We start from the raw sequence: 17,077 nt of genomic DNA on the forward strand, positions 1-17,077 counted from the left end.
GTACAGGACTTAGGATCAGAGGTGAGTATGGGACACACCTCTTGAGAAGGGGTCAGCCTGCAGTCCTTTCAAGGTGAGCCTGGTGAGCTCCTTATGTAGAGCCCTGGCCAGGGAGGCAGGAATGGCCTAGAACTCCTGCCCTTTCACCAGCTCTACTCCACCCTCCCCCACTGGTGCCTGGAGCCCAGCTCCACAGTGACACAGGTGGTGTGCTGCTGGGACCGTTTCTTGCCACCCTGACGCCTTCAGTGTTTGCTAGAGATAGAGTACTTGAGGTACTGTTAGAGCTGGGGGAGGAGCGGTTAGCCAGTGAGGAGGGGAGGTCCGCCCTGGGCAAACAATCGCCTGCAGCTCTCTGTAGGCACCTGGTGTGTGAGAGATGGTCGGGTGGTGAAGGCGGGGAGGCCCTAGCCTCCCTCCCTGCCAGGCCCCCGCAGCAGGCTCCTGGGCTAGCCTCAGACTGGCTCTGGGGCCCTGTGTGGCTCTGGCCAGGTTTCTGTTCCTTCTTGGGTTCAGCAAGGGGAAGGGGTAGTAGTTCCGGGCTGCCCTAGAAAAGCCAGGGAGGAAGGATAAGGGGTCAGAGGAAAGCAAGGAGGACGACTGATTTGCCAGGCTGGGGTTTCCTTGTTGGTGCTGTGGGTCCTGGTTCAGCCGCAGTCAGATCTACGTTTGGGATATTCTGGTCTTCCACGTCAGCCAGGACCCTCCAGGCTCCGGAGTCAGACAGCCTGGGCCCAGATCAAGGCTCATCAACCCTCCAGGGAGGTCATGGACATGGAACAAGTCCCTCGGACTTTCTAGGCCCAGCTTCTGTACCATGGAGGTGGTTAAGATTAAGAGATCAGATCTGTTGAGTTCCAGAGGCAAGCCAAGACCAAGAATGAAGTTCTTTCTAAAATCCCCAGAGCAGGTACCAGGTGTAGGACTTTGCCCGAGTGAGAAGGGTAGGCAGCTCAGAGCCTCTGATGGGGGCTTCTGGAGGGCTTCCAGAGCCTAAGAAGCGACCCCCTCCCATTGCCTTGGCAGTATTTCTGTCTCTCCGCCCCCATGTGGGCACAGGCTTGTTATTTTCATAGCTTTCCAGTCCATTGCCCCTACCCAGGAGGGGGTAGTTTCAGGCCAAAGTCCTCCCACATTCGAGAAGGCAGACTGGCCCAGCCCCCAACTCTTCCCTGAGTGCCCTCTTGGTCCTCCCTGTTAGGCTCCCTCCCAGGCCTAGAATTCAAGCAAAGGGGAGATAGAGGCACCTACCTACACCCTATTTCCCTCCTGCGAACGAGTGCCTTCCCTTTTCAGGGGCCTTGTGAGTCACCAGCCCCTTGGGAATCTGAGGGCCAGGTTAGGCAAGACGGGCCTGCCTCTCCAAGGATACACGAGAAGAGTTCCAAATGTAGACATTTTAATTGGGTATTGGGTTCTGAAGTGCCTTCTACATATCCGCCTGGTGACTGCTGGTTTTGCACATGCCCGTACTATAGGGTGTCTTTCTCTCATCCCCCAGGAGGCTGCTGGGATCAGCAAGAGCACACCTGGGCCTGAGGCGGTGTCAAGCGTTTCAGGGACAGACTGGAGGTTGGGCAGGAGAACTGGCTGCTTCAGGCCCCAAGCCCACCAATGGAAGGAAAAGTCAGGCACAGCTTGAAGGGGGCGATCCCCTATTTGGCCCCCAGTCCAGAGCAGCAAGGCCGGCCCACTCTGGCCCAAGTGACACTGTTAGATCCTGTCCCCACCCTAATCACTGCCACCTGGCAGTGCCAGGGTGCCTCTCCTCAGTTCGTGTGTGGCAGCAGCAGTGGCGGAGGCAGAGCAGACTTATTTCAGATTGCAGTACAGATACATGGACACAATCATGGCAGCCAGCTGGTGGGAAAGGAACAGGCAAAGGGTCTTTACTTTTAGTCCCCTGCCACCCAGACACCCTCTCTGAAGCTCTGTGAGAAGTCTGTCTCCTTCAGCAAGGCCTCCAAGATGGCTCAAGCACCCCGGTCCAGTGGAGCTACCCTGACCTCCCCACCCCCTTACCTCCAAGGCCCCGATTCCGGCTGCCACGCCCCCCACAGTGACCGCATTGGCCCGGACGTCATACAGAAGCTGACTGAAACAACCCTTGGGGGAGGGGAGAGAGGTCCCCAGTCAGTAGCTGCACCCCCTCTTCATGCAGCACTTAAGGCCATCAAAGCAGCCCCCCCGCTTTCCATACCACACCTGTACAATGTTGTCCTTAGCCCTCTCCTCCGTGCAGGCTTCTGTGGCTGTGCCGTTGCCACTGTTGGAGCAACAGTATGGGGGAAAGGTATGGTTCTTCAGGAAGTAGGGGGAGCCCTCAAAGTCCGTGTAGTTGTTGAAGCCACAGCACCCGAGCTGAAGATGAGGAGGGCAGGGTGGTCAGTAGGGCCTTGCGCTTTCTTGCCCCTGCAGGGTCTCCCCCAGCCCACCTTACCCCTGCCATGGTGCTGTTCCACACTTGCGTGAAGTCCTTCTGGGAGCCATAGTCCTGCTTGATGGCGGGCACGACCAGCAACGTCAGGAAGTGCTCGGCCTGGGTGGGGCGGGCCAGTGTTTAGGGCCCAGTAGGGATGGTGGCCAGTGGCCATTCACAGGCCACAGCCCACCTGCAGGGATCCTCCCCAGCTTTCCCCCTTGCCCAATCCCGCTCCTCACCATCGTAGTGTACACCAGGGCCACCACGGCAGCTGCCACCTCCGCGATGAAGATGAGGAGGAGGATCAAGAAGAACTGAGCGGGGAACAGAGGTCTGAGTTTGAGAAAGAGGAAGTCCCTCGTGCCTCACTTGTGACCCGCCACCCAGTAAAATGGGCAGCAGCCCCTTCTACCAAGGGCCCTGGAGTCCAGAGCTTGGTCTGGGGATCCCCAGGGCCTGGATTCTGGGGTCAGGGAACCCTGGGTCTTGGTTACAGGCCTGTGGAGCTGGGCTTGACGCACCATCATGAGGGCGCACTTGTTCTCCGAGTGAGCACCGTAGCAGCCCAGGAAACCAAGAGCGAAGAGTACAGCACCGGCTGCGATGAGGAAGTAGCCGACGTTGACGAACTGCATGGCACTGGATGACAGCGGCCCAAAGATCTTCAGGAAAGATGGCCCATCGACTGACACCCAGATGCCCACTGCCAACAGGGCAACACCACACAGCTGGGGACAGAGAGGCAGGCCTTAAAACAGTGCAGGCAAGCAGCTTCTTACCACGCAGTTGAATCAGGAAGGTGGGAAACGAGAACTTTCTCCCTTTATTGGCTAAGGACTGTAAAAACCCGTCCTGTATGGAGGAAAAACGTTCTGTGGAGCCAGAAGGATGGGAGCTGGGCCACCCATAGCCAGTACCAGGCTGCACATCAATGCCGATTATAAATGGGGTCAGGGGTTCCAGAAATATCCACAGGTTGGGGGAGGGCAAGACAAGATTTTCCTCACTGCTGTCAGGGTCCTGACGCATAACTAGGAGTGAAAACAAGCAGGTGAGGCTAACAAGGCCCCCCTCCCCCCATTTCCTTGCCCAGCCAAGCACCTTTGTCCTCCCATAGGTGAGAGTCACCATAGCAGCAGAGGAGGGGCTGAGGTTTACATCTGCTTCCAACCCTGGAGAGGAACTTGGTGAGAAGGGACACCTACCTTGAGGGCTCATTTGGCTTCTCTGTAGGATCAAACTCCAGGCCTACCCTTCATCTAACCGAGACCTCTTCTTGCCTCACCAGGAAAAATGGGGCACCAGAGGAGGGGTACAGCCAGGGCTTCTTGTGGAGGCCCTCCGGCTCAACCCCAAGACCTCAGGGAACCCAGAGGCCCAGACGGGGTAGGAGGTACACTCTCCAGATGCCACAGCTCTTAGAGCAAAGCCTTGCTGACCCAGAGCATCAGTGGAAGAATGAACCCGCTACCATGTTGGTGTCCAGTCCCCAGCTGTAGAAACTGAGGCTAGAACCAGGAGTGAGGTGCAGATTGTGGCTGGATCCCAGGCATGTTTGTCCAAGGACAGAGAGCCAGGCTCCCACCCTACAGGGTCAAATTTCAAGGAGCCCTAGACCTGCTCTGCCCTGCCCAGCCTGGCAAAGCCTGAGCAACAGAGGCCAGAAACCAAACTGGATTTGCTTTTAACCCCCTCGGGCCAGAACACCTGCTCTCCATATCCCTAGGATCTGTCTGCCTTGTCCAGATATATGGATAAAGGTTAGTTCCCTGAAGCCCGAAGAAGCCCAAGGAATGGACCACCCCGGAGTCAGGGAGGTAACACCTGCAGCCCAATTTCTCCAAAGTCCTCTACACTTCCTGTCTCCACTTCCTCGACCTCCACTCACTTAAGCCATTCTTTTTTTCTTTTTTTTTTTTTTCACTTAAGCCATTCTAATTTGGCTCCAAGGTCTGTGATGCTGTCTTGTGCTAAACCTGGTGGATGCTTCCTGCGCCATACCCTCCTGGCCTCTCTGCGGCCATGTTCTCCCTGTTTTCCTCCTATTGCTCTTTTTCTTTCTTTCTTTCTTTCTTTCTTTCTTTCTTTCTTTCTTTCTTTCTTTCTTTCTTTCTTTCTTTTCTTTCTTCTTTCTTTTTTTCTATTGCTTTTTTTCTGTCTGCTTCCTGGTGGCCATTTCTCCACATACCCTGTACAAGTTGGGTTTCGCAGAATTCGCTCAGCCTGTGTGCTCTTACCCTCTCCCATGGCCTCGCTGACCCTTTGTGGTCATATGACTTCCAAATATCCACGTCCAGCTCCAACTGGAGCTGCAACCCCCTTGGGTACTCAGCTGCCCGGGGCCCATCCCCTGGGTTGCTCATAGCAGAGACACGGGCTTTATCTTCAAAGCCTCTGTCTTCCCTGCCCCTCTGTCTGTCCCCCGGCCACCATCCGAGGGCTTTGTCCTTGGTCCATTTCTCCCCATCTCCACCACCATCTCCAGGGTTCATGCCTCATTACTCAGCTTCCTCAGACATGCCCTATACAATCTGTTCCTGGTTTTCTGAACAATACCTGATTTCATTGCCTCTGGGCCTTTTTCATGGTTTGCGACCCTCGCTCAGTGCAAATGCCCAGCCTCAGCTATTTCCTCCAGATAGTCTTCTCTGACCAGGGATCAAGCCCTTCCTGGGGGCTCCCATTGCCCCTGTGCTAAGGCCAGACCTAATAGTTGCAACTGTCTGTCCGTCTGGCCTGCTGGACCTGAGATCCTCAAGGGCAAAGAAAGGGCTCACTTACCTTTCCCCCAAGCGTCTTAGGCAACACATGTTTGTTGAATGAATAAGGGTTGCTTGAGGCAGACTCTCTGCTCTGGGGTCTCTGGGCATCTCTCCTTTCAGTTCCTTGTCCATCCTACTGAGGCCACTGAATTTCCTTGTACTCTAGGCAAGCTTGGGCAAAACTCTTCCCCTCCCTGGGCCCCCAATGACTATAAAACGGGGACAGTCACTCCTGTTAGCCTACTCCACCCTGCCCTATGTCGAGACTAAAACTTCCTGTAAGGGAGGGGCTTCTCTTAAGCTTTTCCACCCCAACTTGTGCTCCTGAGACCGAAACTCAGCATCTGGGGAGACTTCTGTACCCTATCCTCATGGGAAACTTGTGCAACAGAGTCTGGGCACAGGGATCTCCCATTTCTCAGCTTAAGCTCTGCTTAGGTTGTGACCCACTCCTGCAGGGAGGCCCAAAGAGCCCACAGCCCCCGTACTTACAAAGATGAGGAAATTGAAGAGGATCATCATGGTTTTAATGAAGCCGAAGCACTGCATGGTGGCTTCTAGGAGGCAGACAAGTGTGAGTTAGGAATTTGGGCCACCCGCTTCAGCAGCCACCTGGGCTGGCCCTGGCATTTGGGCCCTGACATATCAGACTCCAGCGTCCAGAACCTGTAAACCACCCAAATTCCCCTGCCTCTAGACTCTAACACCTCAGGACTGTTCCTAAGTCCTATCCTGACACCCCTGGCTCGCTGTACTGCCCAGGCCCTCTCCCAGCACCTGACACTCTGACACACTAAACCCCCGCAGGTTTCTCCATTGGCACTCCAAGCCCAACATCCAGACTAGAGGTCACTCCAGGCCCTTCCTTGGCATCTGTATACCCCGGACTCCTCCGCCAAGCCAGCCCTGGGCTCTTTCATTACCCTCCCCGTTGGTCATCAGCTTCCCAAACCCATTTCCAGATTAACTTTGCTTCACAGGATAATCCCTATCCTGTGTCATCACCTGTTCAGGGCTCTCGGTAGTGAGTTCCGAAAGAAGGATCTGCTGAGGCTCCAGAGGGCACAGACAACTCCAGGGAATCGCCACTTGAGTGGGCAGGCAGGGAGACAGAGCTGGCTCTCAGGCACCAATGCTCACCTGCAGGCGGGGCAGGAGTTTTAAAGTCCTCTGTTCGCCTTCCCGCCCGCCCCACCCAGCCTCCTCTTGCCCTGCTGCCCCCTGCTGCCGGGAGATCTATCCCCATAGTCACAGGAGCAGCAGGCCCCGTCGGCCTGGCAACGCCAACCGCAGCAACACCCTTCCTGATCTGGAGAAGGAAGAGAAGTCTGAGGGTAAAGAGCGGCCCCTGGAATTTCTGCGTGCCCTCCCCACAGCAGTGCGCGGTAGCTCCCTAGCCTACACCTGCCGCTCCGTGCACCTGCCCTGCATGTTCACAGGCGCACCTGCCGGAGCTGCCCTCTCCAGTCACGCGCAGACACATATGTAACCCCCTGCCAGTGCTCGTGAGTGTGCAAATACATACGCACACCCATCACACACACTCGACACTGTGTGTGGACTGACTCCCAGCAACTAAGAAACAACAAAGCAACATCTGAGGCACATACTTAAAGCCTCTCTGTCTCTGTCTCTGTCTCTGTCTCTTTGTCTCTCTTACACACCCTTTTGGAGAAATGACCCAGGTTTAGCAGCTTCTACTCCCTCCTCTGAGTAGCAAATGACCCCTAGTCCTTTTTCCTCTACAAAATCTTGATTTCCCCATCTTTCTCCTCCATTCATCTTTCCTCCTTACTCGTCTCCCTCCCCGTACTTTCTCTTGCTTCCTCTCCTTCCAGCGTGTTCAGCGATGTGTCAAGGACGCCCCTTTCCGCCGGCAGGTGGCACCCTAATCCCACGAAAGCGGCACCCCAACTCCAAGCCGGCAAACCCCTGCCCGTCTCTGCACTGAGTCCTGTGGCCCTATTTCCACTCTAGCGCTCCCGACCTGCAGGTACTGGGGAAGTTCTGGCTTTGGAGTCCCTGGGACCAGGTACTCCCAGGCTGGTTCCGCAGCCTCCTAGCTGTGGGACTCCAGGGGTATTGCTTAGGCTCAGTTTTAAACCTGTTTCCTGGTCTATTAAACAGAATAGTTCTAGGGATTTTAAATAAGATTCTCTCCCCACTCTGGGACAAATGGGAATGACCCCAGAGTGGGAATGTCAGAGTGGAGAGAGTCATAGCCAGAGGGGGTGTGGGGTGGACAAAGTGGACTTTTACAATTTAAAAAAATTTTGAATACAGTTGACACTAGTTTTTGTTTTTTTGCAATGACAGGGAGCAGCTGAAGAAACGGGAGAGAGGGGGCCAATAACACTAGTATCTGTATAGATCACGTTTTACATGCATTACATATATGGTCTCCCCCCCCCCTTTTTTTTACAACAATCTTATGAGATTGTTGTAAATCTCTTTTATTCCCTTTTTAAATATCAGGAGACAGGGGCACAGGAAGGTTGAGTACTTGCCGTGATCACACAGTCTGTACGTGGCAAAGCCAGGATTCACCCCGAGTCATTCTCGTGCCAGAGTCTGTATCTTAACCACCAAGCCGACTGTCTATAGTGATGGAATCACTAGGAAGGCAGGAAGAGCCGACTTCCAGAAAGAGCAGGAGAGGAGGCCTTGGTCTGGGACTTGAGGAAGAAAATGGCCAAGGGCAAGTGGGGTTACAGGTGTAATGGCTGGAAGTCGATGGGAGCAAGGTCCATTTTCTAAGACTGGAGATAGCAAGTGAGGCCTTTAGGGTGGTGCTGGGGACCCCAAAGTCTCCTAGCAGGAACAGAGAAAAGCTGGAGGCTGGGAAGGAGGACTGGAAGTAGAGTAAGAGGGAAAGAGAGAGGGGGCTGAGGTCCACTGTTCCACGGCAACTCAGTGCAAGGCCTGCCAGAGCCATGGACATTCCTCTCTCCCGCAGGAAAGGAGATACACCCAGGGTTGACACAACTTACATCCCTCTAGGGACCTAGCACTAATTATCCACATGGCTTTCTCTTTTCCCTCAGGAAGCAGAGCCAGGTCAGCTCCATTTATGACCCCAGTGCCCAGCACATATGAAGTTGTTAGTGAACAATTCCTGATTGATTGGATGAATAAATGAGCACAGAACAGCAAGAGTTAAACGTCTGGGCTTAAGACCTTGGCCACCAGGGATTTGAACCCCTGCCTGCCTCTGGTTGTGTGACCTCACCTAACTGAGCCTCAGTTTCTTTATACAGTCGATCCTTTTTATTCATGGCTTCCATACCTGTGAATTTACTAGAATTTATTTGTAACCCCACACCAATACTCATGTCACTTTTGCGGTCGTTCATGGACATTTGTAGAGCTGCAAAAATGTTGAGCTGCCTCATTCACGTGTTCTCAGCTGAGGCCGAACAAGAGGCTACTCTGCCTCCTTGTTCTACCTCTTACCATGTAAACATATGTTCTTGTGGTCTATTCAGTGTCACCTTTTTTTTTTTTTGCATTTTTATGCTTCTTGTTGGTGATTTATGAAATAATGCTGTTATTCAAATAATGCTGAAGTGCTGTCTCATGTTTCTGAGCACAAGAAGGCTGTGATGGGCCTTACAGAGGAAGTATGTTAGATAAACGTCATCCAGGTAACAAGTTAGAGTGCTGTTGACTGTGAGTTCAATGTTAGTGACTCAACAACAATATACTTTAAATTAGGTGTCTATAAACAGAAATACACATAAAACAAGGTCATGTCCAGATTGATCAGTTGACAAAAATGTGACCAGAGGCTGGTAGGAATCTAACCCTGTAGGTGCATCGGCTCGATTTGCTAATGTGCTATTTGTGGCGGGGACTTCATTAGAACATAGCTACTGTGAATAATGAGAATCGACTGTATGTGAAATAGGAATAATGATAGAGTCTCCTTGTAGGGTTGTTGTGGGGTTAATGAGAGAGTGTTTGTAAAATACCCGGCACTGTTTGGCACACAGCAGAAGCTTAATAAACATTGTTAATATTGTCTATGTGGGTAAATGAGAAAGCGAGGGAGTAATTGTCCCCTACTCAGAATTCCTTTTCTCTAGGGGCCAAGCTGAGGTTTTGCTGGCCCTTGGGCTGGACCCATGGAGAGAACCGTTGGGGAGCCTGACCTGTGGGGAGGGGCTGAGGACCAGGACCTACAATAAAGAGCACCATCCTAATGCAGCCTCTATGTCATAGAGGCCCCAGCTGCCCTGGCCAGGAGCAGCCTCAGGCACACCACAGAAGCTCCCTGTGCCCATGGGGCCTTCTCGGTTGGTCCGTGCCCCTCGGCCCCGGGGCTTAAGTTCCCCTTACCGCAGGCCAGGGCTGGGTTGGCCTCGGCCTCGGTTTCCCAGGATGTTCAAGCGTAGCCACAGAAGGTATCGGCAGAAACCCCAAGGCCCAGCTGCCACCACTGCAGCTACCAATCTTGTCACCGTTGGCACAGGTATCAACAACATTCATACTGCCACCACGAGCATATGGATCTTTCCGCCACAAGGTTAGCCAAGGGCCCTGAGGCAGGGTGGGGAGTGGGTGGAAAGACAGGGCCATTGGTTTTCCCCCACCCTTGGCCCTGCTGTGTGGGCACTCTAGGGGGCACAACCTGTGTGAAATACCTCCCCAAAAGTATGGTAGGGTCTTGATGACAGACATCCTGAAGGCTTGGAGCCTTATTAGAGAGGTATTGGCTGGAAGTGGAGGGCCTAGGGAACTGTGGATCTAAGAACAGTGGAGCTTCCAGAACTGCTGTCTTCCTCACACTCTTCCCTCTCTTTCCTCTCCTCAGTTCTCAGACACCTATGTCAACCTGGCAGCTTTCTGATCCTCTAGAAGTGTCCAGAAACTAGTCCAGAAGCTTGGCTGGCTCCGGACCTGCATCTCCTAAAGCTCATGGGTGGTTAACAGCAGACAAATACACTCATTTCTGCTCTGACTGCCTTACTCCGCTCCAAGGTGTTTCAGACAACTATGCAGAGTATGAGGGCAGGGTTGGGGCTGACCGCTCCCAGGGACAGGCTTCAAGTGATGACAGCAGCGATCACAGTTAGACAATGGAAGGACAGGACTCGTAGGCAACACACACCATTTCTCCATCTTTGGCCTCAGCTTTCGATCTGCCCTGTGAGGTAGGGGCAAAGGGTCTCCTTAGACATCTTGGAAGTTATAGGGAGCTGGGTCCTTGAGGAGGGAAGGAGGGGCACTGATCAGAAAGGGGTAGGATGAGAGAGATTTCATTGCCAGAGTGACTTCATGAGCGCTTGGAGGTGAGCTGTATGTGGCTCTGTGCCTGTGCCGGTCAGTGTGCAGATGCGGATGTTGGCGTGTGTCTGAGTGTGTGTGTGTGAAACCAGGACAATGAGAGTGTGAGCAGACAAGGGCTGAGTGTGCCTCTGTGGCTGCAGAGTATCAGGGTGTGTCTGTAAGGGTTTGGGTGTGCCAGAGAGAGGTGTCAGCTCACTAAGTGGAATGAAGGTCAGGAATGGGGTGGGGGCTGCCAGAAGCAGGAGGGGGTTGCTTCCGAGGAGGGCGAGCCACCTTCAGCCCCCTAGGTCTTCTCCTAGGCCAGTGTTTTCCAGGACTGTCAGCTGAGCTGGGGCGGTTAGGGGTGGGGCAAGACTGAGTTTGAGTCCAGAAAGGGGGAGGGCGCTAAACACTCTGGCCTGGGGATCTTCCATTTGGATTTTCTGAGCGTGTGTCTCTGTGTCATCAGGTGTAACTGGGTTTCTGTGGGGTGTGTCTCCACGGAGTTATGTCTCAGGGCAGGGAAACACTGGGAGGGACTCTTCCCTGAGGTGTCACTTTATGCATGGGTGTGTGTCTGGGGCTCCTTTCCCTGAGGGTTGGGGGTGAGAGTGAAGCCTGAGGGCCTTGGCCTGGCCCCCTGGGGTTCAGGAGGCCTGTGAGGTTTTGAATTGAATTTGAAAATGAATGGTGTCTGTGTCCTTCTACTCCAAGGCTTACCAGAGACTGGGACCCTGAGAGGAGGGAAGGCAGAGAAGTCACTGATGTGTCATATCCAGACTGCACAGGCTGGGGGGAAGAGGCTCTTGGGGGTCTGGGGAAGGTGGCACTGAACCTCAGTTAAACCAGGAAGGTGGCTGGGCTAGTGCCCAAGGCCCACAAAGGGGCCCACACATTTACAGACACATGTCACAGTCCATGAACATATGCAGACATGTAAATATAAGTAGACTCCCAGACACACAATGCAACAAACACAGGTGCTTGCAAGTACATACTTATAAACAGAGATACACACTGCCACTAACGCACGTGGACCTCCCCACATGGCGTGTGTAACAACACATGCACATGCTTACAAAAGAGCACACACAGACATAAAAATGCATGCATCTGGACAAGCACATGAGCCTATAGACGCACGCAATCACGCTCATGCAAACCCAGGCACACACAGATGCACACACACATGCAGACACACTCACCAGGCTTCCCTGCCCCTGCGGCCCTGGAACCCAGAAGCTTCCCTCCCCTATGAGTGTGTGTGCGTGTGTGTGTGTGTGTGCCCACACCTGTGTCTGTGTGTATCTGTGTCTGTGAGAATGTGTGTGTATGTGTGTGATGGGGGGGTTGCTGAGCTGTGGGAACCTGATGACATCATCTCTTCTGGCTATTTTTAGCTCCCTCTGCAATGCCGGGCTCCTCCAAGGCCCCTCCCCTTCCAGGCTCCCAGAGGCAGCCGCAGCCAGAGAGGGCACCCACCACTCCAGGCTAGGTGACCCCTGGATGACCGGGTACAGCTCCCCCGTCCCCACCTCACCAGAGCTCCCTGGAGGTTGAGGACCCCCGAGGAAGAGGCGTGGGCCATGTGGCCACGGGGAGCAGGGGCCTGGGCTAGGTGAGCAGACCCGGCTGGGGTCCAGCCCCTAGGGGTGCCTCTGCTTCTGCTTTTCAATCTGAAAGTCTCACCGTCAGTAGAGCCTGCCATGTGCCAGGGAGGGTGCCAGCTTCTGGAGGTAGAGCAGTGTGCAACACAGCGGGGTTCTTCGGGTGGGGGTTACGGCTCGGAGGGGACAGACATTAAACAGATCACGCAGGCGCTGCGCCAAACTGTGGCAAGGACTCCGAAGGCTGGTAACAAGGGGGTTTGATCTGGGATGTCCTGTCTCTTTCTGCCTCGTGGGGATAACCTGAGGAAAGCAGAGGGGCACCTTGAGCCCCAACAGCCACACTCCACAATTCCACAGAGCAGAGCTTCCCCCTGGGCCCCGGGCTGTGCTCCCAACACTGCACCAACCCAATGGCCCAGCAGTGGCCCCCGCTATTCCGGGCCCCTTTTCTCCGGAACCCCGCCACGGTTGATCCCTGGGAGTCGGTCCCTGGTAGTCGGTCCCAGTCTCCAGGTGCGCCTGGGAGACGGAAACTGGAGAGGGGCCGCGCCTCCCGGTGCCCAGGCGGAGAGGGCAGGGCAGACAGGTGCAGGAGGAAGTGCTGGTGGCTCCCGTGCAGGAGGTCAGGAGGGAGGAGGACAGTGCCCCGAGGGGTCCTTGCCCAGAGGAGGCTTCCTGCTCCAGCCAGCCTCCAGGGCAGCCACCGGAAAATTGGGTTTGGCAGCTTCGGGAGAGCCCGGGGCTGGAGGAGGGGTCCGGACACCCTGGGGAGGCGGCCCGGGGCGCTCTCCTCCCACCCAGAGCCCGCTGCGGCTGTCTTGTTGGGAGAGCATTGTGTCACACTCGGGCCCTTTGGAGTGTGTGTGGGGGGACAGCTCTGGGCTGGAAGCAGGAGCCCGTAATTCCAGTGCTTGTTCTGCCCCGAACCCCAGTGTGATCCTTGGAAAGTCCTGCTCCCTTTCATGGCCTGAGTGGGCCCTCCCAGGAAGGAGTACTGGAGGGCCAGGCTCCTGGTCCCCAATTACTGCCCTCTGGGTTTTCCTGGGAGTCTGATTCAGACAAAGACACACAGTTTGTGTTTGGGACAATGGGTAGGGACGGGAACAGACTGCCCCCAGCGCGCCAGGCTGGAGGTCCCTTGTCACCAGTGGGTCAATGGCCGGAAGCCCAGCTCCAGCCCTACAATGCTATAACAGGTCACCCCACCCTTACCAGTACCCTCACCCACACCCCACCCCCACTTCCGTCCTCTGTTTCTTCCTCACCTTCAGAGAAAGCTGCAGGGCTCCCTGGGGAACTTCCCATACCTACTTCATTGGCTCCCTGCCAGGTGCTCAACCCTCCCTCCCCCTCTGCCCACTTGACCGGGTCAGTCTCCCAGTTAACTTTCTGTCCAGAGATCCCAGCTGGGGCAGGCCAGGGAGGAAAGGAAGCTGGGTGGAGGGGCTGCAAAAGAGCCTGCTTTTCCTGCTCCCCTCAGTTACTAGAAGCCCAAATGAGGGACTTGGGAAGAGAGAGGTGGATTGAGGGTTGGGGCCTCGGACTGGGCTGCCCTGGGCATATTTCACCCCCCTAGGACCCCAGGGGAAGTGGGAATGCTATCTTTTACCTACCCAACAATCCTCTTCCTCTGCTTTCAGCAAATTCAGGGAAGAGAGTCCAGATCTGAGACTTGTATCCTCCAGAAAATAAACACAAAAACCCAGGACAAGTGAGTCCTGGTTAATGTTACTATGTCAATGACAAATTCATGAAAACACAAAAACCATAAAATTCTAAATGCATAGAATCCATAGTCATGGAATCTTAGCATCTCAGAATTCTAGCATGGTGAAATCTGAGTTACTAAATCAGAAATATAGAATTCTGGTATCACCTATGTCCAGATCACAAGGTTAAGTATCCTTGAAGAGAGAAGTCTTGAGAAGTCAGTTAGTGAAGTCTTTACCTTCAGGTGGATGTCTACACTAGAGGATCCCCTACTGGGGATGGGCAAAAGAGTTCACATATGAACTCTAAGCAGGAGGCAGAGAGCTCAGGACACACGAGTTTAGGATAGGTTAAGAATCCTGCAATAACTCAGGCAGAAGACAGACATCTTCCATGAGGACACATTCTTCTTTCCTGAGGATGAGGGGAGTGGGGTGGGAGGAGGGGGATACAGAGAGGGGAACTCTAGAAACAAAACATAGCCCGCAGAAAAAACGATCAAGTAGCATAACACACAGCCACAATGCCTCCAATTTCTCCACGTTCGGGGTTAACACCAGCCCAGGACATTGTCAAAGGTTAGTAAGACTTCTTGTCACATAGGAATGGCAAGCCACATCTGGCTTGTTGGGAAGAAAAGTACCAAGTAGAAAATATTCTGTAGACCACAATTTCTTGGGGCTGCTGGGAAGAGCTGACTCTCCAAAGAGGATGCTGAGCTGTGACTGACAAAGCCATGCTACGGGGTGGGGTGCAGAGCCCCTAGCAAGGCCTTGGTAGGGGACCTTGTGGAGGGCATCTGCCTGGGGTGGTGCCTGGGAGAGGCATCCCTACAGAAGGAGCCAAACTCGAGGCAGCACTTGGTATGGGGACTCTTGCCTGATTATGGGGTTGGTTACTCAGTAAACAATGGGGATATTTACCTAGCATTTCTGGGAAACTACTGCAAACTTAGGAACCCAGAAGGAGCAGTTCCAGAGAGGCAAATGCCAAGCTCTTCTGGGCATGGGAAATACGACAATGTCAGCTGGAGATCCTCTTGCTCCACTGCCTATCCGTGGATTCAGCTCAATACCTCAGCCTTGACCTCTACCCACATCCTCATTGGCCCCCCTCCCTGCTTGCCTGCCATCCTCCCTGCCTCCAGCTCCTGGGTGACCTTTGGCAAATCGTGGACCCTCTCTAGGCCTTGGATCCCCTTTTCTTTTCTTTTTCTTTCTTTCTTTCTTTCTTTCTTTCTTTCTTTCTTTCTTTCTTTCTTTCTTTCTTTCTTGACTTTATTTATTTATTTATTTGTGAGAGACACAGAGAGACAGGCAGAGGGAGAAGCAGGCTCCATGCAGGTAGCCCTGGGCTGAAGGCCACGCTAAACTGCTGAGCCACCTGGCCTGCCCTCTGCCTTCTCCCTTTTGCTTTCTTTTGAAGTCTACAATTGGGTCCTAAGCACAGGTTTTAGTATTTTATACTCCTGGTTTTGTCCAGATCAGTTCCATTTCAGATGTTTCCAAGCTCAGCTTCCAGAAAAAGTGTTAGGCAGCCTTAGGGGAGAATGGAGGGGATAGGGAATATGAATAATGCTCACATTCGACATCCTATATGCGTCAGTTCCTATGACAGGTGTTTTATAAATCTTATATGATGCTCACAACCACCCTGTGTCTATAAATCATTGCTCCCATTTTATAGACAAAGGAACTGATGCTCAGGGAGGATAAATAATAAGCTCAAGGTCATTCAGCTAGGGAGAACTGGGATCACAGCCAGCTCTGCCAATCTGAAGGCTATGGTTTTAGATTAGCATTAATCCATGTGGCTTCAACAAGTAACATGAAACCCAGTGGATGGGAGTTTCAGGGAGCTGTAGTCCATGTGGCTGGCCCTAGGTAGGTAAGGAGTTCCATTTAGGGAAGTGTGTGATAGGGTCAGACAGTCTGTGCTGCAAGGAAAGCTGAACTGAGTCTCTTCCTATCAGAACTCTGGGTGTTCTCAGCTCAGATTTGAGAAAGCTGGGTGGGTGTATGCCGGGTGAGAGTGGAGAGTGGGGTGGTCCTGGGCTGGTCTTCAGGGGATTGAGGGGCTGCTACCCTGTTCCGGGAGATGGGTGTGTATGGGTTGGGGAGGGGTTGTGAATGGGGGCTTCTTCACTTTCCCCCTCACCAGAACTGGTTGTCTGGTCTCTGGAACCTGGGAACAGGGGACTTTCTGGATAGGATAGCAGCATCCCAGCGTGTTGGCAATAGACTCACCTCTAGGAACCCTTAGGATCCCTAACCCTCAGCCCCCTTGCACAGTTGCCTCTGTTAACTGACCCAACCAAGTGGAAGAACTTCAAATGGAGCCCCCACCTCTGCCTTTCCCAAGGTTGGTCATCGGAGGAAGGGGGCGGGGGAGATGGGCTAAGGCACTGGCTCCTAGGGCCAGGGCTGGAGGAATCTCTGGAGGCCATCTCATCCAAATGCTTCACTCTGAGGGTGGGGGAGGACTTAGAAGTCCAGAAAGGGAGCAGGGCTTGCCAAAGATCACACAACGGCCCATGCTGTCCCCACCAAGTACCAGGCACTCCCCTTGGCACTGAGGATACAGTTGAATCATGTTCTTGAAAACTTGCAGCCTAATGGAGAAAACACGCGTGGTATAGCTACACGGAGAGAAGTGTCAGGGCTGAAAGAGAGGTTCAGACACTGGGGGCTTAGAGAGGCAGGGGCCCGGGGCCCTACAGGCTTCACGGGAGATGTGTAGGTGGTTTGGGAGCTGGGCTTAAAGAGGAAGCCACGTTTTAGCTGATTTTCGGGCTGAGAAAGCATGAATGAATTGCCCCGCAAAGACTGGCCCGTGTGGGTGGAGTGGGAGTCTGATGCGCAGCAGTGCAAGCCAGGGCCGGGTCTTGAGGTCAGGGCCATCTGCTCTGTGAGCGCACAGTGGTCACAGAGGTGCGGGCGCAGGGATCGAGGGCCCCCGCGGCGGTAGGGGATCTCAGGAGGCCAAGGCTGGGAGATTTTTTTTTTTTTTTAAGACTTTATTTATTTATTCATGGGGCGGGGACAGAGACGCAGGCAGAGGGAGAAGCCGGCTCCACGCAGGAGCCTGATGCGGGACTCGATCCCGGGTCTCCAGAATCACCGCCCGGGGCTGAAGGCAGATGCCCAGCCACTGAGCCACCCAGGGGTCCCCTGGGCTGGGAGATTCTTAGCAGGATGGGTGGCTCCGGCTAGGCCTTCCCAGCCCCTGAGCCGGGGGCAGCGTCCTTCAATCCAAGTTACACACAAGCACAGAAAACTTGGGTCCTCACTCCTCCCGGCGAGGAC

At 54.0% G+C, this 17,077-nt stretch overlaps 2 protein-coding genes and 1 long non-coding RNA gene across 4 annotated transcripts; 2 read left to right on the forward strand and 1 right to left on the reverse strand.

Moving 5' to 3' along the window:
* Positions 1-1,382: 1,382 nt before the first annotated feature.
* TSPAN1 (tetraspanin 1) lies at positions 1,383-13,786 on the reverse strand. Of its 2 annotated transcripts, XM_077845155.1 has the most exons (10): positions 13,676-13,786; positions 12,142-12,362; positions 6,190-6,324; positions 5,677-5,741; positions 2,944-3,150; positions 2,662-2,736; positions 2,441-2,539; positions 2,206-2,361; positions 2,023-2,106; positions 1,383-1,860 (listed from the first exon to the last, which is right to left on the reverse strand). In XM_077845155.1, exons 4-10 carry the CDS (start codon positions 5,731-5,733, stop codon positions 1,813-1,815), a joined length of 726 nt encoding a protein of 241 aa, XP_077701281.1. In that variant the 5' UTR covers positions 5,734-5,741; positions 6,190-6,324; positions 12,142-12,362; positions 13,676-13,786; the 3' UTR covers positions 1,383-1,812. The 2 variants fall into 2 exon arrangements, with proteins under 2 accessions (XP_077701281.1, XP_077701280.1); XM_077845154.1 differs by lacking the exons at positions 12,142-12,362; positions 13,676-13,786 and adding an exon at positions 7,692-7,842.
* LOC144282051 (uncharacterized) lies at positions 1,501-9,207 on the forward strand. The gene is made up of 2 exons (XR_013350427.1): positions 1,501-3,609; positions 3,711-9,207. It is a non-coding gene; the product is annotated as an uncharacterized LOC144282051 (long non-coding RNA).
* Positions 9,412-10,144, forward strand: P3R3URF (PIK3R3 upstream open reading frame). Its single transcript, XM_077845157.1, has 2 exons — positions 9,412-9,709; positions 9,998-10,144. The coding sequence occupies exons 1-2, from the start codon at positions 9,466-9,468 to the stop codon at positions 10,039-10,041; spliced, it is 288 nt and encodes a 95-aa protein (XP_077701283.1). The 5' UTR covers positions 9,412-9,465; the 3' UTR covers positions 10,042-10,144.
* Positions 13,787-17,077: the final 3,291 nt, after the last annotated feature.

Source organism: Canis aureus, chromosome 13 (assembly GCF_053574225.1).
Source record: "Canis aureus isolate CA01 chromosome 13, VMU_Caureus_v.1.0, whole genome shotgun sequence".
In the NCBI taxonomy this organism is placed as follows: Eukaryota; Metazoa; Chordata; class Mammalia; order Carnivora; family Canidae; genus Canis; species Canis aureus.